The sequence below is a fragment of the Nicotiana tabacum genome, chromosome 5 (assembly GCF_000715075.1).
Source record: "Nicotiana tabacum cultivar K326 chromosome 5, ASM71507v2, whole genome shotgun sequence".
NCBI classification, from domain to species: Eukaryota; Viridiplantae; Streptophyta; class Magnoliopsida; order Solanales; family Solanaceae; genus Nicotiana; species Nicotiana tabacum.
Window position 1 is genome coordinate 687,433 of NC_134084.1, and position 22,003 is coordinate 709,435.

The 22,003-nt window shown below is 39.4% G+C and overlaps 1 protein-coding gene across 3 annotated transcripts; it reads left to right on the plus strand.

The window, feature by feature from the left end:
- The first annotated feature begins 16,022 nt into the window (after nucleotides 1-16,022).
- LOC107828128 (soluble inorganic pyrophosphatase PPA1-like) lies at nucleotides 16,023-18,894 on the plus strand. 3 transcript variants are annotated; one of them, XM_016655386.2, is made up of 10 exons: nucleotides 16,023-16,154; nucleotides 16,406-16,525; nucleotides 16,611-16,639; nucleotides 17,474-17,539; nucleotides 17,855-17,962; nucleotides 18,073-18,138; nucleotides 18,225-18,345; nucleotides 18,423-18,504; nucleotides 18,625-18,685; nucleotides 18,769-18,894. In XM_016655386.2, the coding sequence occupies exons 2-9, from the start codon at nucleotides 16,411-16,413 to the stop codon at nucleotides 18,665-18,667; spliced, it is 630 nt and encodes a 209-aa protein (XP_016510872.1). In that variant the 5' UTR covers nucleotides 16,023-16,154; nucleotides 16,406-16,410; the 3' UTR covers nucleotides 18,668-18,685; nucleotides 18,769-18,894. The 3 variants fall into 3 exon arrangements, with proteins under 3 accessions (XP_016510872.1, XP_016510870.1, XP_016510871.1); XM_016655384.2 differs by having other exon boundaries at nucleotides 18,625-18,849; XM_016655385.2 differs by having other exon boundaries at nucleotides 16,042-16,154; nucleotides 16,403-16,525; nucleotides 18,625-18,849.
- Nucleotides 18,895-22,003: the final 3,109 nt, after the last annotated feature.

Sequence of the window (22,003 nt, forward strand, 5' to 3'; positions counted from 1 at the left end):
CAACTTCCGTGATCTCTCTCTAGTGTCCATATATTGTGACGACCCGACTGGTCGTTTTGAGCTTTTACACTTTGCTCGCCAGTTCTCGAGCATGACTTGCCCCGTGTGATGTATTATGACTTATGTAAATCATTGGTTTTGACTTTCAGGGTAATCGGAATGAATTTGGAACAACAGTTCTCAGTTTGAAGTTTGAAATTTGAAAGTTTTGACCAAAAATTGACTTGTTTGTATATGATCTCGGATCGGAATTTTTATAATTTGGTTAGCTCCGTTAGGTGATTTGGGACTTAGAAGCGTGATCAGAATGCATTTTGGAAGTCCCTGGAAGGTTTAGGCTTGAATTGGCAAAATTGAGATTTCGGCGTTTTTCGGTTGATAGGCGAGATTTTGTTATAGAGGTCGGAATGGAATTCCGGAAGTTGCAATAATTCCGTTATGTCATTTGTGATGTGTGTGCAAAATTTCATGTCATTCCGACGAGGTTTGGTAGACTTTTTAATCGAAAGCGGAATGTGGAAGTTCTTGAAATTCTTAGGTTTGAATCTGATGAGATTCAGTGTTTTAATATTGTTTTGAGCGTTCCGAAGGTTGGAACAAATTTAAATGGTGTTATGGGATATATTGGCATGCTTGGTTGAGGTCCCGAGGGCCTCGGGTGAGTTCGAGTAGTCAATCGGAACATTTCATGTTGTGAAAAATTGCAGAATTTAAGCTGTTGGTGTTGCAGGTTTTTGACCTTCGTGTTCGCGATGCATGTTCCGCGATCGCGAAGGTGTGAGGTCGATGTTCTTTGCATTCACGTTTTCTTTGTCGCGTTCGCGATGTTGCGAGGTTTTGATTCTCCGCGTTCGCGAGGGCTATGTCGCGTTCGCATAGAGGAAAAGGATTAGCTGGGTCCCACAATGCATTTGTTCTACGCGTTCGCGCAGTAGGGGTCGCGATCACGAAGTGTTGAATATGTTGTGCATCGCGTTCGCGAGAGGTGTCTCGCGTTCGCGTAGAAGGAATTCCGATATGTGAAGCAGTGTGCTTGGCGAACGCGAGGGATGTGCCGCGTTCGCGATGAAGGAAAATCTGGGCAGACAGTTTATATTTTTAAATCGAGGGTTTAAGTCCAATTTCATAAAAACCATTGGAGAGCTCGGGAGAAGGTGGAATTTGAGGAGATTTTCAGTGGAGCTATTGGGGTAAGTATTCTTCACTCATATTTGATTTAATTCCATGATTTGGTCTTGAATTTCATCATTTTATTTGAGAAATTAGAGTGAAAATTGAGGAAAAATGGAAGAAACGTTTGAGATTTCTTTTGCGGATTTGAATAGGCAATTAAGGTCGGATTTTGATGAAATTATTATGGGTAGACTCGTGAGTGGACGAGGATTCTACTGATGTGATTTTTATCGGATTCCGATAAGTGGGCCAGTGGCCGGGTTTGAGCAATTTCGGGTTTTTTGATGTAAATTGGATATTTTCGAGTGAGCTTCGTTTTCTTAGCATATTTTAATGATTATGTACTGATTGTGACTAGATGTGGAGCATCCGGAGGTCGATTCGTGCGGGCAAAGGCATCACGGGCTAGAGTTTGGATTGGATCGAGGTGAGTAATGATTGTAAATGTTGTCCTGAGGGTATGAAATCCCGGATTGCACATCGTTGTGCTATATTGAGGTGATGCATACGCTAGATGACGAGCATGAGGTCGTGCACTGTTGGGGATTGTGACTTATCCATCCCAAATGACTATTTTACTGCGTATTTGGTTGAAAACTATTTGCTATCATCATGTTTTGGGCTGAATGCCATATTTGGGCCTCGTGCCAACTATTTGAACCCTTCAGAGATTTTTATTGATATTTCCTCACTGTTTTGACTTTAAACGTGTACTTAGTCATGCTATATTCTACTATTTTCAAAACTCATCCATGTTTACTCTGCTTTAACACTTGAAATGATATTCTAAATAATATTTTGGGCTGAGCATCCTATTTTACTGTTGCCCGAGTGGCTTATGTGATTTTTGACTGAGTAAGGCCGAGGGCCTATGTTGTGAGGATACTTTTGGGTCGGGTTACACGCCGCAGCGGTGATACACTGATTTTGAGTATGATGTCGAGGGCCTGAGATATGTATGCCACGAGGTAGTTTGTTGATATGAGGCCGAGAGCCTAGAGATGATGCCACGAGATAGATTGATATTGCGCTTGGACTGTAAGGGGCCCCTCCAGGAGTCTGCACACCCCCAGTGAGTGCGGGTAATCATTGTGATGTGAGATATAACCGAGGGGCTGGTATTATTTTGAGATATTGCCCGAGGGGCGGATTTGTTGACATTGTGCCCGAGGGGCGAACCTTTATGTGTTTACCTTTCTTATTGGCCTGTCATTTACCTGTTTAATTGTGTATTTGTGCCGATGGGCAGATTTTTTGTGCTTATCTCTTTTAATTGCTTTGCATTCAATTGCTTAACTGTTAAAAAGTCATTTTTAAAGAAGTTTAAACTGAGCTAAAGAGATTTCACAGCTTCATTGCTTTCTTACCGGTTTTGTACTACTCGATACGGCATGTTGATGTACTTTACGTGTTTTCTTACTGCTCAGCTTTCATTTACCTTTATTACTCACTGAGTTGGAGTACTCACTTTACTCCTTGCACCTTGTGTGCAGATTCAGGTATTTCTGCACCCGGTAACGGGTATTGGTTGAGCAAAGGCAGAGTCATTGGAGTTTAGCGAGGTAGCTGCCTGACGTCCGCAACACTGCTTTACTCCCTCTAGGTGTCATTAGACTATATTTAGTATATTTCCAGAATTCCGTTGTATGTTAGACCTTAGTAGATGCTCGTGACTTGTGACACCCCGATATCGGGCTGTATCTATTTCCGCACCGTTCTTTTAAATTTACATCATGCAATATATGATTAATTAAAAAGGCTTAAATTGATCTATTAAAATTATTGATATGGATTTGAGGATTGTGTCGGCTGGCCTTGTCTTCACAAAAGGCGCCATCATAACCGGGTCCGGTTTGGGGTCGTGACATATATTGACCATTACTTTAGTTTTATAAGGCGTGGTGTAACCATCAATATCTATTTGCTAGCTACACTCCCTAGGCCCTAGAGGAAAGGGAGGGTTAGCCTTAATGTTTCCTTAATCACCTGCTTTAGATATGTCAACTTTTCAAGATATTCTTCATCATAATTTTTCTTTCCCCCAAAAACTTTTCTCACTTTACTTTTAGCCTTGGCCATAACATTTGGGTTCTTCATCATTTCTAACAATGCCCAAATAATAGTTGACACTGAGGTATCAATTCCACCAATAACGATGTCCTATGTCAACAAACAAATAAATGAAGTCAATAAATTCTTTTGTACGGTAAAAACATGTAACTCAATAGAATTTTGAATACTAAAATGTTTTAAGGAGAAATCTTAAAAGGGATCTAGAGCTACAAACTTCCAACTTTGAGAATCCATGCACTTGAACATTTGATTTAGCTACATACATTTGATTAATGATTATCTTTGCATTTCTTATGTTGAGCTTGCAAGAATAACACAGTTAGCCTGTGTTATCTCATTAGCTTGCAAGAATAACACAGTTAATTACTCCAACACTTAATTAGTTATCCCAGGATTGTTATCTCATTTTCCTATTGGGATAAAAATAACACTACAATTCCTGCATAACTAATCCCAGGATTAGTTATACGGCGATTTTATCCCAACTAAAAGTGAGATAAACTCATCTCAAATTTAATCCCGGATACCAAACGAGACCGTATAAATTTAAAAATGACCATATTACCCATCAAGCATTGTCACTTTCATATGTAATGTACGCTTTTTCCACCGACACTTTCTCCACAAGCTGCTAGCTTTTTACACAGAATAAGTCCCCTCAGCTTCTTGGCAATCTCAGGCCTCAGCCATAGCTATGTGATATCACAAGAATAAGTCCATCAGTCGTTTCACATGAAAAGGGCATTATTATTTTCATGTAACCCAAGCTGCTAGTTTTGTACACAGATGACTTGAAATGTTACTTTTTTCATTTAAGTTAATTGTGTGGCAGCAACTGTAGAAATATTAAACAATTCTATTGTGCCTTTTTAGTCTCTTGCAAATGACACAAATTTGAAATCCTAGGATCCGGCGACAAATCGGAAATAGTTAAACATTCTGTAGTAACAACTTGGAATAGTTATTAGAAATTTAATTAAAAAATAATAAATGATTCATATATATGGTATACGGTTAAAACCGGGCCCACCCGATTTTACTGATTAACCAAGACTAAAGGGATGGATCGAAGATCAGTCCCATAGTATATCGGACCGAGATACGAGGATAAGGTATCGAGTTCGGGGTTCGAGGTACCTGTCGAGATCGAGACCAGTAATGATCGAGATCGAACGGGATAGATATCGAGCAAGACTGAAGATAGCATAATAACGGAAAGACGATATATCCGTGACTGGTCGAGGATAATGGCGGAAATCTCGGACATATCAAATCAAGGGTAGTTGTTTAGCTAATAATAGGATTTTCTTCTGTAATTAGAATTATACCGTAAATAGAATTCCTCTACTATATAGAGAAGGTCTTAACCACTTGTAAACACCTTACATTCACGCATATCAAAGCAATATATCACATTTTTATCTCTTACGAGTTTTGTTGTTTAGTTTAATCTTTCAATAGCTCGTTTAGTTGGTTCGAGGGCAATCTGCCCGAAGGCCATAATTGTCCATCACATTGGTTTGTTTTATTTTTACTGTAATTCCTATTATTAATTCTTATATTTATCAGTTTGTGCCAAGTGAAATCACGTATCCTTAAAATCACTTATAAGTTTAATTGTTATCCGATTTTAAGGGTAAACAGTTTGGCGCCTACCGTGTGGCTAAGGATAATAGTGATTGCCTAATACAATTTTTGTAACACACACTATTTTATACTTGTTCTTTGAAGTGTCTTTGATTCCAGGATCAATATGTCAAACTCTCAAGTAGCACCTACACACGGAGACAATGGCCTCGGTCTCCATGGCGAGAACGATAATATAGCCGCACTAGGAAACAAAGTACCTCCAGTCAACCCCGATGGTGCTCCGACTGTGGATCCAATCGACGTTAGCTCCCATATTGCCATTAATGGGAATTTGGGAGTCAACCCTGAAAATAGCGTCCGCAGAGGTGCTCGAACGACAGATTAGAATGCCTAGAATAGTGAAGAAGGTGGTATTAACCTTCGACTGATATTTGAAATGTTGCAGATCCAACAAGCTGCAATAGCACAACTCCAAAATCAGAATTGTGCACAAAGCAGGATCGAGATCGAGCCATCGCAAGAAATTGTTCATAGAGTCGAGTCGGTGCCAAAGAGGTCGAATGGAGGAGAACCGGAGACCAATCCTGCTCTCGTAAAGATGCTCGAGGAACTGAAGAAGCAGATCGAGACATGGGAAAAGAAGATCAACGAAAATGATAAGAAAGTGGAAACTTATAATTCCAGGGTCGACCAAATCCCGGGGAACATCACCGGTATTGAAAGGACTGGATTCCAAAAAATTTGCCCAAAAACCTTTCTCCCCGAGTGCGGCTCCTAAGCTAATCCCCAAGAGGTTCTGTATGCCTGAGATCCCAAAATATAACGGGACAACAGATCCAAATGAGCACGTCACTTCGTACATGTGCGCCATTAAGGGAAATAACTTGGAAGATGACGAGATCGAGTTCGTGTTGTTGAGGAAGTTCGGGGAGACTCTATCGAAGGGTGCTATGATATGGTACTATAATTTACCACCTAATTCTATTGATTTGCTTGCTATGCTTGTAGTTTCTTTTGTAAAGGCACACGCCAGAGCCATTAAGGTTGCTACAAGAAAGTCGGACCTTTTCAAGGTAAGATAAAAAGACAACGAAATGCTCAGGGAATTCGTGTCTCGATTCCAAATGGAACAGATGGATTTGCCACCGGCCACCGGTGATTGGGCTGTTCAAGCCTTTACTCAAGGTCTCAATGCTCTAAGTTCTGTAGCTTCACAACAGCTGAAGTAGAATTTGATCGAATATCCAACTGTTACTTGGGCCGATGTACATAATCGATATCAGTCGAAGATTAGGGTCGAGGATGATCAACTAGGTGCTCCAACCGGGACGGTCTATCCTAATAGGTCCGTGGAAAGAGTTAAAATGGACTTTGACCGAGAATCACGGTCGAATAGAGACCGATATCAGCCATACGGTGGAGATTGGAGAAATAATGGCCCTGTACGCAACCTCATTCGGAATGATTGAAGGAATGATCGGGGACAGAGCTCACAAGGTCTCATGAGCAAGAGTGGTTTTGATAGGGATGCCAGATCCAAAGAAACACCTCAATTATCAGAATATAACTTCAACGTAGATGCTTCCGCCATAGTGCCAGCCATTGGACGTATCAAAGATACTAGGTGACCTCGACCTCTGCAGACTGATCTGGACCAGAGAAATCCAAACTAAATATGCAAGTATCATGGTACCCATGGCCATAAAATAGAAGATTTTATACAGTTAATAAATGAAGTATCTTGATTGTTCAATGGACAGAACGAGCAGGAAGAGCCACACCAAGTGATTCACATGATCGTTGGAGGGGTCGATATTCCTCAAGGGCCAGTGATGAGTGGTGATTTTACCACTCATTCTAGTCTCTTTTCGTTAGTTTTTATGTCCTTTAATTATAATATGAGGTTGTTTATGTAGTGTATTTTTAGATTTTCGGCTAAATGATGTCATGAAGGGATTTGAATTCAATTGAAGTGGAATTGACAAAAAGGGTTGAAACAATGCAAAATTCTTCAGTGAATCCGCATCTGCGGAAGACTGGATGCAGAAGCGACCTCGCATCTGCGAGGCAATGGTCCGCATCTGCGGAATCGAGCTACTTTGCCTAGGTCACATACGCAACACAAGAACCACTTCTGCGGTTCTGCGCTTGTATGTCCGCATCTGCGGAGCGCGAGTTTCCATTCAATTTTCACATCTACGATAGGTGATCCACATCTGCGGAGCCGCACCTGCGAGGGTCCTTCTGCAAGTACGGTCAACGGGCATCAGACCTGGGCAGGAATGACATTTCACATTTTCTCAACTCCAAACCCACAAATACATGACCTATCAGATTTTTTTACATATCTTTGGCTTATTTTCAGTCTCTAAGACTAGAGAAGAACAAGTTTTGGAAGCTAGGGTTTGCACACACATTTAGGTCTTGAAGATTTGAAGCTTTTGGTTGAGAATTTCTTACCCATTTATGTTCATTTCTTTATTTTCTTGCTTTGTATTGTATATCTAAGTGTGTAGTATTTATTCCAACACTTCTTGTTTATGGAAATATTCATATTTAAAGTGTGTATTAAATATCTTGTTGTGCTTATATATTGAATGATTTTCATTTATTATGAAGTGAGTTATTGTTTCTTTAATTATTCTTGTTCTTTAACGTTTCCAAAGGGATTAGCTAACCCTAGGACTTTCCCATTAACTTCGCATTAATTTTGGAAAAGATTATTTGGGGTTGAAAAAGATTAATTAATAAGAACTTGAGGTTTTAACCCTCATTTTATAGATTCTACCTAAGGATAAGATTGAACTACTTGTGGCCATATCCGAGTGTGCTTAATCTCTTAATTATTTTAGGGATAATTCAATTATAAAGTCTTGTTGGTCTTCAGAAGAAGCTAATATAGAATTATTACCCAATGGCTAATTAACATAAACTCACTCATATTCGTAAAATTGTGAAATACATTGGATCGTTACTTGAGTGTAATTCTTAATGCATCCATACTTATAGCCATTGATCATTTTACTTGCTTTCTAGGTTAGTTTACATTTTCGCATTTAGATATAAATATTTTCAAAAACCAATTCTAAGTGTTTGGCATTGCATAACAAGTAATAATTCTCTGATATTCCTAATCGCCTACATATTGTTCTCTGTTGGATTCGACCTCGACTCATTGTTGGGTAAATTATATTACATGCGACCGTATTCATTTACTTTTTAGTAGTGGATTTGGACGTCATCAAAATTTGCGCCGTTGCCAGAGAACAATTTGGCGTAATTTAGGTTGTTTAAGAAATAAGCGAAAGAGCTTTGGTCCAAACTTGTGAGTATTTGTGTAATTATTTTTCTTACCTTGGCCTATTTTTCTTGTTTGTTTCTTGTTTATTTTCTAAGTTTTGAAAAATGGCATCATATAATGAAAATTGGTCGGATGGTAATTGTTCATACTTTGATGACCCTTGTCCTTATTGGGGAGGACTACACTCGTGGCAAAATTGTTTAAATTCTCCCGGGGGTAGATTGTGCACAAAATCTCAAGCCCATGATGGAGTATTTGTGATAAGTGTGGTCGTCAAAATGGTCACTGGGAGTATTGTGCTTATTTGTCATTCCCTTTCCCAAGCCCCCATTATGATAAGTCTACTTTTTGTGATGGCAATTATAGGGATATGGAGGAAGTTGCGCATGGTCAAAATGGAGAGTATAAGCTTATGTTGGAGTACCTACTTGAAGGAGGAAACAAAGAGCAAAGTGCCTTGGAGGAGCTTTTGGAAAATAGTCTCCAAAATGACTTGGCGCTTGAAAGGTTGCACTCACAAATGGGAGAAATGCTTGAAGCTTTAGAGGTCCATAAAGCCTCGGAAGTTAATGATAGCCAAGAATCCTCCTTGGAGGTTGAAACCGAAAATCCTTCCTTGGTACTTGATCCAAACCAAGCAGAACTCTCAAATGCTCAAAATGAGAAGATAATGCTCATGTTGGAGGCCATTCTTGAAAATAAGGAGAAGCAAAGCTTGGCACTCGAGGACTTGAAACAAGGCTTGACTCAAAACGATGAGGGTATCCACACTTTGGAAGATCAAATGAAAATATTGGTTGAGGCTCACTATACCCACCAACTTGAGAGTGTGGAAAGAAGTCAAGAAGAGTCCGACTACGAGGAAGAAAGTGAGCTTTACTTTGAGGAATCAAGAATTGAACATCTGCCAACCGACTCCATGAGTGTTTGTGATGCCAAGAAAAATATGGAATTAGAGTCAACCGATGTAAATAAAAATATGGTTGAAATTGACTCTAGTCCGGGGAAAAAGAGGATGTCAAAATTCGGGAAGAATTGCAATTTGGAGGGTTGATGTCACATTCCAAGAATTTTTCAACATTGAAATTATGTGGTGATATGAGAATTGAACTACACGAGTCAATGAAGGATTGCGACGATGAAAGACAAAGGCCATACATCTTACAATTTGAGGGAACTAGAAAGCAAAATGACATCCTTCATATGAAAGCCAAGAAATGCAAAATGAAGAAATTAAAGTTTGGCTTTATCATCAACTTACCACCCCCCACCGCTCGTGGTCACAAGATTGATTCCAAGTTAGGTGCCCAATTCATATCGTCCAAGTGGCGGAAAAAGTGGTAAAGTTGATTCGCGTCGTGCCACGATGTTAAATGCAGTGCTTGGTGGGAAGCAACCCGTTGTTTTTCAAAAATTTTAGTCGTTTTTGAATTTTTTTTAGAATAGCTTAGAATATTATTTTTGACTAATCTGCCAAGTTTCAGACCTTTTGGAGTTGAATTGAGGAGTTTGAGGTTTTGGAATGCACAAAAACAGTGGCTGCAAAAACTGGGCACCAGTCATCTGGTGTAACTGCATCTGCGGAACTTTTCTCGCAGATGTGGCCACGCAAAAGCGTAATTTGAAGCGCAGGTGCGCAATTTTTGCAGAAGCGGCTGGCGAGCCACAGAACCATAGTCACCGCCTCGCCATCACCGTTCCTTGTTTTTTGGCATTTTACGGCCATAAAATTGGAATTCTGCCCGATTCCCATATTTTCGTGTGTTATAGCCCATGCCTTCCGCTGTGGGCTCGGGCCCCAGGACCTGGATCGCCTAAAAAATTTCTAGGACGTCAAATGCGACCTAAGGAACAAATTTTGACCACCTATACATAATAGTTCCTCGATTTTTGGTGTTTTACAGTCATAAAATTGGAATTTCGCTCGATTCCAATATTTTGTACGCTATAGCCCACGACTTTCGCCTTGGGCCCATGCACCCGAACCCGAATCATTTAAAACCTTTTCAGGGATGTTAAATACAACCTAAGGAACCATAGTCACCGACCTTCCATGACCATTCCTCTTTTTTTGGCATTTTACGGCCCTAAAACTAGAATTCCGCACGATATCCATTTTTCGTATGCTATAGCCCACGCCTTTCGCTGTGGGCCCGGTCCCCCAGACCCGGATCACCTAAAATTTTCCGAAACATAAAATATGACCTATGGAACAAGTTTTGACCACCACGCCATGACCATTCCTCATTTTTTGGTGTTTTACAGCCATAAAACTGGAATTCTGCCTGATTCCCATATTTTCATGTGCTATAGCCCACGCCTTCAGCCATGGGTCTGGATCGCCTAAAAAAAAATTTTGGGACCTCAAATACGACCTATAGAACCATAGTCACCGCCCCTCCATGGCCGTTACTCATTTTTTGGCATGTTACGGCCATAAAACTGGAATTCTGCCTGATTCCCATATTTTCGTGTGCTACAACCCACTCCTTCCGCCGTGGGCCCGAGCCCCTGGACCCGAATCGCCTAAAAAAAATTTGGGACATCACATACGACCTAAGGAACAAATTTTGACCACCGCTCCATGACCTCTCCTAATATTTGGGAGTTTTACGACCATTAAATTGGAATATCCGCCAGATTCCCATATTTTCGTATGCTATAGTTTACATCTTCCACCGTAGGCCCAGGCCCCCAGACCCGGATCATCTAAAAGTTTTTCGAGACATCAAATACGACCTTAGGAACTATAGTCACGGCCCTGCCATGGCCATTCCTCATTTTTGGCATTTTATGGCCGTAAAGTTGAAATTCCGTCTGATATCCATATTTTTGTGTGCTATATCACATGCCTTCCGCCGTGGCCCGGGCCCTCAGACCCGGATCGCCTAAAAAAATTTTGTTACGTCAAATACGACCTAAGGAACTAATTTTAACTGCCCCGCCATGACCGTTCCTCAGGTTTTGGCATTTTACGACCATAAAATTGGAATTCCGCCTGATTCTCATATTTTCATGTGCCATAGCCTACGCCATCCACCAAGGGCCTGAGCCCCCAGACCCAGATAGCCTAAAAAAATTTTGGACATCAAATACGACCGAAGGAACCATAGTCACCGACCCTCTATTACCGTTCCTCATTTTTTTAGCGTTTTACGGCCATAAAACTGGAATTCCGCCCAATTCCCATATTTTCATGTGCTATAGCCCAGGCCTTCCGTTGTGGGCCTGGCCCCCCGCACCTGGATTGCCAAAAAATATTTTGGACGTCAAATACGACCTAAGGAACCATAGTCACTGCCCCACCATGACATTTCCTTATTTTTTGGCATTTTACGACTATAAAACTGGAATTCCGCCCGATATCCATATTTTTGTGTGCTATAGCCCACGCCTTCCGTCTTGGGACCGCCCCCAACCTTGATCACCTAAAAGGTTTTTGGGATATCAAATACGACCTAAGAAACAAATTTTGTCCTCCATGCCAAGATCGTTCCTCATTTTTTGGTATTTTACGGGCATAACACTAGAATTCCGCTAGATTCCCATATTTTCCTGTACTATCACCCACGCCTTCTGTCGTGGGCCCGGGCCGCCAGTTCCGGATCGCCTAAAAATTTTCCAGGACGTCAAATACAACCTAAGGAACTATAGTCTCCACCCCGCCATGACCGTTCCTTGTTTTTTGGCATTTTACGGTCATAAAAGTGGAATTCCGCCCGATATACATATTTTCGTGCCTTCCGCCGTGGCCCGGGATACCAGACCCAGATTGCCTAAATTTTTTTGTTAATGTCAAATATGACCTAATGATCAAATTCTGACCGCCCTCCATGAACGTTCCTTATTTATTGGTATTTTACGGCCATAAAACTAGAATTTCTGCCTAATTCCTATATTTCCGTATTCTATAGTCCATGCCTTCCGCCGTGGGACCAGAACCCCGGTCCCGGATTGCCTAAAACAAATTTGGGATGTAAAATACGATCTAAGGAACAATATTCACCGCCCAGCCATGACCGATCCTTGGGTTTTGGCGTTTTACGGTCATAAAATTGGAATTCCGCCCGATTCACATATTTTCATGTGTTATAGCCCATGCCTTCCGCCGTGGGTCCAGGGCCCCGGACCTGGATCGGAAAAAAAAAAATTCGGGACGTCAAATACGACCTAAGGAACAAATTTTTACCGGCCGCCATGACCGTTCCTCATTTTTTAGCGTTTTACGACAATAAAACTAAAATTCCGACGGGTTCCCATATTTTCATGTGCTATAGCCCACGTCTACTGTCGTGGGCCCGGTCCCTCGAACCCTGATCGCCTAACATTTTTCTAGGATGTCAAATACGACCTAAGGAACCATAGTTACCTCCCTGCCAAGACCGTTCTTGGTTTTTTGGTGTTTTACGGCCATAAAACTGGAGATCCGCCAGATTCTCATATTTTCGTGTGTTATAAGCTACGCCTTCCGCGTGGGCTCGGGCCCCCGGACCCGGATTGCCTAAATTTTTTTGGGCCATCAAGAACGACCTAAGGAACCATAGTCACTGCCCCGCCAAGTCTGTTTCTCATTTTTTGATATTTTACGACCATAAAACTGGAATTCCGTCTGATTCCCATATTTTCGTGTGCTATAGCGCACGCCTTCCGCCATGGGCCCGGGCCTACAGACTCGGATTGCCTAAAATATGTTTAGGACATCAAATACGACCTAAGGAATCAAAGTCACCGCTCCGCCATGATCGTTCCTCAATTTTTGGCGTTTTATGGCCATAAAACTAGAATTACGCCAGATTCCTATATTTTCATGTGATATAGCTCGCGTCTTCCGCGTGGACCCGGGATCCTTGATCCAGATTGTTTTAAAATTTTTCTAACCATAAAAAATGACCTAAGAAACCATATTCACCGCCACGCCATGATTGTTCCTCGTTTTTTGGTGTTTTAAGGCCATAAAACTGGAATTTCGCCCGATTCCCATATTTTTGTATGCTATAGTGCATACCTTTCGCGTGAGCTCGGGCCCCTGGAACCATATCGCCTAAAAAAAATTCAGGCCATCCAAAATGACCTAAGGAACCATAGACACCTCCCCGCCATGACCATTTCTCATTTTGTTTTGCATTTTACGGCCATAAAACTAGAATTTTTCCCGATCTGGGTCGGGCTCTTGGATCTGGATCGCCTAAAAAATTTTCCAACCATAAAAAATGACCTAAGGAACCATAGTAACCTCGCTACCCTAACCGTTTTTTGTTTTTTTTTTGTATTTTACGGTAATAAAACTGGAATTCCATCATATTCCCATATTTTCGTGTGTTATAGCCCACACTTCTGTATGGACCCGGGCTCTCGGACCCGGATCTCCTAAAAAAATTTTGAGCCATCCAAAATGACCTAAGAAACCATAGTCAGATCCTTTCCATGTTCGTTCCTAATTTTTCCGCATTTTACGGCCATAAAACTGAAATTCTGCCTGATTTTCATATTTTCGTGTGCTATAGCCCACGCCTTCCACGTGGGCCCGGGCTCTTGAATTCCGCTTGATTCTCATATTTTCATGTGTTATAGCCCATGCCTTACGTGTGCGCCCAGGCCCCTAGAACATGGATCGCCTAAAAAATTTCCGGGCCATCAAAGACAACCTACTAAAATATAGTCACTGTCCCGCCATGATCGTTCCTCATTTTTTGGCGTTTTACGGCCATAAAACTAGAATTTCACTCGATTTTTATATTTTCGTGTACTATATCACACGCCGTCCGCGAGGGCCTGAGCCCCCAAATTGGGATCGCCTAAAAATTGTATAGGCCATAAAAAACAACCTAAGAAACCACCCGCCTTCACCCTTCCTTAGTTTTTCTTATTTTACGATCATAAAATTGGAATTCTTCCTGATTCCCATATTTTAGTGTGCAATAGCGCACGCATTCCGCGAGGGCCCAGGCCCTCGAACCCGGATCGGTTGAAAAAATTTTGGGACATCAAAAACGACCTAAGTAAGCATAGTCTCCTCCCTCCCCTCCAAGACCGTTCCTCATTTTCTGGTATTTTACGTCCATAAAACTTGAATTCCACCCTATTCTCATATTTTCGTATGCTATAAGCCCACGCCTTCTGTGTGGGTCTAGACTCCGAACTCGGATCGCCTAAAATTTTACCGGGCCACAAAAAAGATCTAAGGAACCACAATGACTGCCCCGCTAAGACCGTTCCTCATTTTTTTGCATTTTACGGCCAGAAAACTGGAATTCTGCCCGGTTTTCGTGTGCTATAGCCCATGATTTCTGCATGTGCCCGGGCCTTCGGACCCGGATTGCCTAAAATTTTTTTGGGCCATCAAAAACGAACTAAGGAACCATAGACACCATCCTGCTATTATTGTTCGTCATTTTTTGCGTTTTACGGCCATAAAACTGGAATTCGGCCCGATTCCCAAATTTTCATGTGCTATAGCCCACACCTTCCGCGTGGGCCCAGGCTCCAGACTTCGGTTCGCATAAATTTTTTTAGACCATTAAAAAAGACCTAAGAAATCATAGTCATCGCCTTTCCTCATTTTTTAGCGTTTTACAGCTATAAAACTAGAATTCCGTCTGATTCCCATATTTTCGTATACAATAGCCCATGCCTTTTGCATGGGCCCGACACCCGGACCTGGCTCACCTAAAAGCTTTTCGGACCATCCAAAATGACTTAAGGAACAATAGTCACTGCCCTACCATGACCGTTTCTCGTTTTTGGTATTTTACGACCTTAAAACTAGAATTGTACCTGATTCCCATTTCGTGTGCTATAGCCCATGCCTTTCCACGTGGGCCTGGCCCCCGGACCCAGAAGGCCTAAAAGTCTTCGGGGCCATCAAAAACAACCTACGAGACCATAGTCACTGCCACGCCATGACTGGTTCTCATTTTTTGGCATTTTACCGCATAAAAAGGAATTCCACTCGATTCTCATAGTGTGATATAGCCTATGCTTTCCGCGTAGTCCTAGGACCCCGAACCTGGATCGCCTAAAAAATTTCCAGGCCATCAAAAACGACCTAAGGAACCATAGTCACCATCTTGCTATGACCATTCCTCTTTTTTGGCGTTTTACGACCATAAAACTAGAATTCTGTTCGATTCCCAAATTTTCACGTGCTATAGCCCACGCCATCTGCGTGGGTCCGGGCTCCCGGATCCCGATCGCCTAAAAAATTTTCAAGCCATCAAAAATGACCTAAGGAATCATAGTCATCACCCCGCCATAATTATGTCCATTTTTTTTGTGTCTGTATATATATAATGGTTTTCCTGAATTTGTCTGGCGAACTCTAATTGATCAAGAATTGATAAAACCATCAGATACTGTCTTGTGAGCAATAGCCACCATGACTAACGTCGCTTTTGGCATTTCAGGGTCATTAAACAGGAATTAATGATTATGTCCATTTTTCGTATATGTATATACATGATTATTTCCCTAAGTTCGATTGACGTGCTCCGATTGGCCTACAAATTGATGGAACCATCAGATACTACCTTGCGAGCAATACTCACGACTTACCATGACTAACGACATTTCTTGGCGTTTCTGGATCATAAGAATACTATGTATGGCCACATAGAACCTACCTGTGCTATGCACGAAAGCATAACCAGAGTCTCAAAAGGTAAAAATTTATTCGCATTGAATATTTACAATAATATGTATATTCTTATTTTTAACTATGTAAGTTAAACAGGTTTGATCAGTGTAGATAGAGTGAGAGAGGGGACCCGCGCAAATCGAAAAAGAAATGGAAGACATTAAAAGAAGGAAAGGAACGAGGAAATTAAGGAGGGTCTTTGAAGGCTTCAAGGGAAAGGGGATGTATACCAACCCACACATGGCCTGCTTTCAAACTTATATATCTAAACTATATTTTGTATGCATATCACTTTGCGTTACGAAACTTCTCCACTCGATTAATTTCATATATATCTTTCTACCATCTATTTCATCTTCATCTTCATCTTTCTTTCAATCCAAGGTAAGAGACTTGATCATTTCTCTCTTCATCAATTTCCTCCCCTCGTTCTTGCTTTTCTTTCCATAAGTTAATCGTTTATTGGATATGCAATATTTTTGTGACATTCTAAAAGTGAAATGTGGACAAATTAATGCTTGTAAGGAGTAACAATTTTTATTTAGTTTTGTGATGATTTCGTGTATGTAGCCAAAGAGGTTTTTTCAATGCGTACAAATCCATCGTGCATTGGATTAATTGTCTTAGTTTAGTAGGAAACATGAGCAATGAAGCAGGTGATCAACAAAGACAAACCCCTCGTTTGAATGAGAGGATCCTTTCATCTTTGTCCAGAAGATCTGTTGCTGCCCATCCTTGGCATGACCTCGAGATAGGTAGCTACATCTACTCTCTCATTTGTCATTATTCAGTGTTTCGCAATTTTGACAGTTAGATCTGATCATTCCTTTTTATATATAGGACCTGAAGCTCCAAACATTTTCAATGTTGTGAGTACACTAAATTACTCTGCCTTGTTACTGCTGATATACTACAATTCTACAAATTTCTTCATGCATCAACTTGAGTTCAACTAATGTACGTAGAAAAATGAAATTACATGCAGTGAAAAAAATGCCACAAATCTATCAATTTGGCTTGATATTTATATGTGAACCCTCATGTCATGAAATGATCCACACTCATCAAATACTTGAGCCAAGATTTGAAGCTAATGGGTTCGGGCAGTGGCTGAGGCAGGATCTCCACGAAGGGGGTTCAAATTTTTTTTTTTTAGCTAGTGAGAATTGAACTCATGACCTTATGTAGATTTTGAACCGCCTTGACCACTAAACTACACTTTTGGATTGTGTTTAGGGTGTTCAAAACATAATATATAGAGATAAAAAACAGATTTTGCCTTATATATACAGTGTAATGTTTCGACGAAGGGTGTTCGGGTGAACACCCTTGCCCCCCCTAAATCCGCCCCTAGGTTCGGGATTTTAATCTTGTTAATTTATTGGGTTCTAATTTAATAATTTGTACATTTTTAATTCATTTGTTTAGAGAAATATATATTTTGGACCTAAGTTATTGAGTACGGCCGAACTCGTAAACGCGATGCTACCTCCGCCCCTGCATCCACAGACAAATGACAGACAGCCTCCTTATTTAATTGCAGCCTTTTCTTCCTCCCTTTTTAATGATGATTATGAAAGGGTGAAGGGAAAAGAAATTGGGTGTCTTCTTTGTAGGAAGTTCTAAGAAAGGGCTTATTTATTTAATTAACTTGAAATGAAACTGTGATTTGGCTACGTGACCTATACATTCCATCTTTACAGGTCATTGAGATAACAAAAGGAAGCAAAGTCAAGTACGAGCTTGACAAGAAAACTGGTCTCATTAAGGTAATGCCAGAATGATGAGATAGAATTATGTAAGAACACTAGCTTTGCATTACACATTACTTTAAAAAAGGCAGACAAGTGCACTAAGCTTCTGTTATGCGCGGGGTCTGGGAAAGGGTTGGACCATATGGGTCTATTGTATGCAGTCTTATCCTGCGCTTCTGCAAGGGGCTGTTTCCAGAGCTCGAACCCGTGACCTCCTGGTCATATGGCAACAACTTTACCAGTTATGCCGAGACTCCCTTTCAAAAGGATTTTCTGTTGCCGGGAATTGAACCCGGGTCCCTTATCTAATTCTTTTACACATATGAACAGGTTGATCGGGTGCTATATTCATCAGTTGTTTACCCTCAGAATTATGGCTTTATTCCTCGAACGCTATGTGAAGATAGTGACCCTATGGATGTATTAGTCCTTATGCAGGTAGGTAAATTAAATGAATGCCTTTATTCACAAAACAGGCAAAAATATTCAAGTTCAGTTGGATTTGTGATAGCCTTATATTGAACAAATTAACTAACTTTTTTCAACAGGAACCTGTCCTCCCAGGTTGTTTCCTTCGAGCTAGAGCCATCGGACTGATGCCTATGATCGATCAGGTTCCTATTTTAGTCCTCAGGGTTAATACTTAGTATTAAATTCTCAATAAAAACCAACGCTAACAAAAATTTCTTTATAAATCTAGGGAGAGAAGGATGATAAAATCATAGCAGTGTGTGCTGACGATCCAGAATATCGCCACTACACTAATATTAACCAGCTTCCCCCTCACCGTCTCGCTGAAATCCGCAGATTCTTTGAAGATTGTATCCTTCTAATATCTTAATTAACTATATCTATGAATATATATAAAATATGTATAATTTCCTTGACTGCTCGTTAGACAAGAAGAATGAGAACAAAGAGGTTGCTGTTAACGACTTTCTGGCTCCAAATACTGCCGTTGAGGCCATCCAGTACTCCATGTATGATCCAAATCAGAATGCACATTTTAATATGCTAATTTAAACTATATTAGTATGAACAAGATTTTATGTTCACAAGAGGTTAATTAATATATTTGCACTTTTGTAATATTTGTGCAGGGATCTTTATGCTGAATACATATTACAAACATTGAGGAAGTAATTAAATGGATAGAGCATGGTAACTGAGCATTTATGGTTATCTATATTGGAAGTGAACACTGTCACAAATTATTTAAATAATTTTGTTTTATACTACCACAGAGTTTTGCTGAAGAACATCTTCTGCTACAGCCGGCTTCTTGATTGTTTTTCTACTTTATTCTAAACCAATGCTTGTATTTCTTATTGGAGTATTAATCTTGAATTCCAACGTTGTTTGAGCTAAAATTATCTTCTCCTTTGAAACAAGAGCAAACCAAATAGAAATTGGAATATTGTAAAGTTAAATGTGCCTCCGTTAAAGGCTCAAACAGCAGATAAAAGCATCAACAAAGGGCAGGATAAACATTTGGCAGGCTAAGTAACAGGAGATGACTAATTGACCATGGGCCGAATAGGAAAAGGAATCTTTACATAAATAGCCAGTTGGATTCACTATTTATGTTTAGGTAAAAATCCCTTAGAAATTGCAATATATTCACATAAACATATAGATTATATATCCGTCAGGTAATTTTAATTTAGTGGTTAGGTGAGCAACTACTTCCAACGATCAAGCATATAACCAAACTAAGCCGCTACGTGATTTGTGTTTATAAGTAAGCAGTTTATTAATATGACCCAGTTTATGCAAGTTCTTGTCATACGAACAAGCTTAGCTAGAGTATATAATAAGGGATGACTGGTGAGGGAGAGATTAAGAAATTAATAAAAAGAAAATGCTGAATGAGCCCCTTTGAAATGAATTTAATTAAAAGGAAAAAGCTTATCTAGAATATAAATTTGTTTTTACGGAGAGGGATCACTGCCTATCGGAATACCGGTGGGGTAAGATCGACGTACACATTCCACTTATAGGATTATATTGAATATATTATTATTGTCACTCGCTAATTCTGGCCACAATGATAGTTTTCACCTTAAGAAAACGAAACTTTTCGCAAACAAAAAGAAATGCTTGGCTTCTCCTAATGAAGTCCCAGGAAAAAAATTGAGACTAGGCAATCAGAAATGAGAAGACACACACAGGTTCCTAGGATTTTGCATTTCGTCGTAGTTTTGCAAATTCCAGCTCCTCGATTAGATTAAATAGAAATTTTATATGCAAGGGAAGTTGTGCTCAGTCATGCATCGTTTGATTCCAGGGCATTAATTAGCTAATTTTATATAAGTTGATTACTTGATTTATTTATAATAAGGTTCAACCGGCTGGAGTCAAGGCTACCACAAATGAACATATAATTAGATGGATACTGACAGTGGCTCAAGAGTCAAGGCTTGCCTTCTTTTACTAATAAACATTGTCTTAATTTTTAATGACTATCTTCACAACATAACAAAAAAGAGAGGACTTCTTTGTATTATCCACAGAAGCAGACGTCACCCAGCGTTTAGGCTAATGACGCCAGCTAGCTTCGTCCAAACCATTTTAACTTGCATTATAATTTTCGTGATCATGTTGTATTTATGTATGTACTACTGATATAGATTTAATTTAATACCATATTCACTTTTGAAAAGATTTAAAATACCTTAAAGAATACTACATAATTTGTGCACAAGTAAAAAATTCAATAACGCCTGTATAGAAGGAATCTAGCAAACAAGAGAGATAAGGAGGTAGGAGACTTTGATCATTCATTCATAATCATTTAAATCTCAACACATGGAAAATAGGTAGTAATATCTATAAATACTATAAAAGGGATATTTACACAAATAACCCACCATATTCATTGTTTAATTTTCTAGTTATATACATTGAGTATACATTGATTATATACAATTATACACATATAATATATAAATTCTGCATATATTATACCTCTACCTGCTATTTTTAGTTTAAGCAATTGAACATTAATTATACACAATTATACATGTATAATACATAAATTCTGCATATATTATACATCCACCGATTATTTGGATTAATTCTTTACTATAAAACCCACTTTGACTATTAATTGAAAAGTTTATTTCCATATGAATTTGACTACAATTCCTACTATCTATCTACGTTGGCACTTAATACAAATATACTTTTATTGACAAAGTAGGATCAACACATACAATCATGATAGACCTCTAAAATTGTAAAGACTTCTGAGAGCTCTAAACATCTTAAATATGTAGACCAAACATCTTAGAGCTGAAAATTTCTAGGTGTATTATTGCGTCAACATTTCGTCAAAGCATGATAATCCGTCGGTGAAACTAAGTATAGTCGTTTCATCCTTCAATTTTCCTTATTATACATATTGGACCACCTATCTCACGCGTAATATATATACTAGTACCTATCTTGCCCAATTTTTTTTCAAAAGCTTTCTCCTTTGTTGTTGCCTTTATTCTCTCGCCCACTTCTCGTTAAATCTGTTTCCCATTTCAGGGTTTAGTACTCCTAAGTGCTAATTGAAATATCACGTGAACCGTTCAATATATATTGAGTAAATGTGATAATAACAGCAACAACTATAATTTACCATGTAATTATATTATAAGAAACGAAACAAGATCATATGACTATTATATACGTGATAATATATGTGTGGATATTAAAACAAAAAGAAATAATATAATTGTCTTTTCTTTAGTGTTTTAGGGAGGCACTTTCAGTGTCATTCCCATTTGGGTTATCAAACGCCAATTTAATTAAATGGTATTTTAAAATAACACTATTAAAAATTCGGCAAAAATCAATCAAAGTCGACCGACCAATTTTGATCGGTCAAAAAATGGCCAAAAAACCAATCATAGTTGATCGGTTTTTCAAAATATTTTATTTTTTAATTTTTTTTTACGAAACCGACCAAAGTTTGGCGCAAAAATACGGAAAACTATTTTTGAGTCCCGCGAAATTTATTTTTCAAGAAACCGATCAACTTTGGTCGGTTTTTTATTTAAAATAAATTAAAATTAATATTAAAAAACCAACCAAAATTGGTCGATAATTCGGCCTGTCATTTTAAAAAACCGACCAACTTTGGTCGGTAATTTTATTTTTTAATAAAGTCGACCAACTTTAGTTGGTTATTTTCGTGCGAAAATACAATTAAAGAGTATAAATGAAATAAAAGACAGTCTTAAAATAAAATGCACCAATAGTCTAGTGGTAGAATAGTATCCTGCCACAGTACAGACCCTTGTTCGATTTTCAAATGGTGCATTTTTTAATTACATAATTAAAATACCGACCAACTTTAGTCGGAAAAAACCGACCAAACTTTGGTCGGTTTTTTCAGCAATGTTTTTTTTTGAATTTAATTGACCGACCAAAGTTGATCGGTAATTTCCGACCAACTTTGGTTGGCATGCCCTTCCGACCTTCAAAATA

What these genes read in the sequence shown, in the direction of transcription:
- LOC107828128 (XM_016655386.2), top strand. Translation starts at nt 16,411, where the DNA reads ATGAGCAATGAAGCAGGTGATCAACAAAGACAAACCCCTCGTTTGAAT. An exon ending in CCGCAGATTCTTTGAAGATT is followed by an intron (nt 18,346 to 18,422) that starts GTATCCTTCTAA and finishes ACTGCTCGTTAG; the next exon opens with ACAAGAAGAATGAGAACAAA. An exon ending in GAGGCCATCCAGTACTCCAT is followed by an intron (nt 18,505 to 18,624) that starts GTATGATCCAAA and finishes ATATTTGTGCAG; the next exon opens with GGATCTTTATGCTGAATACA.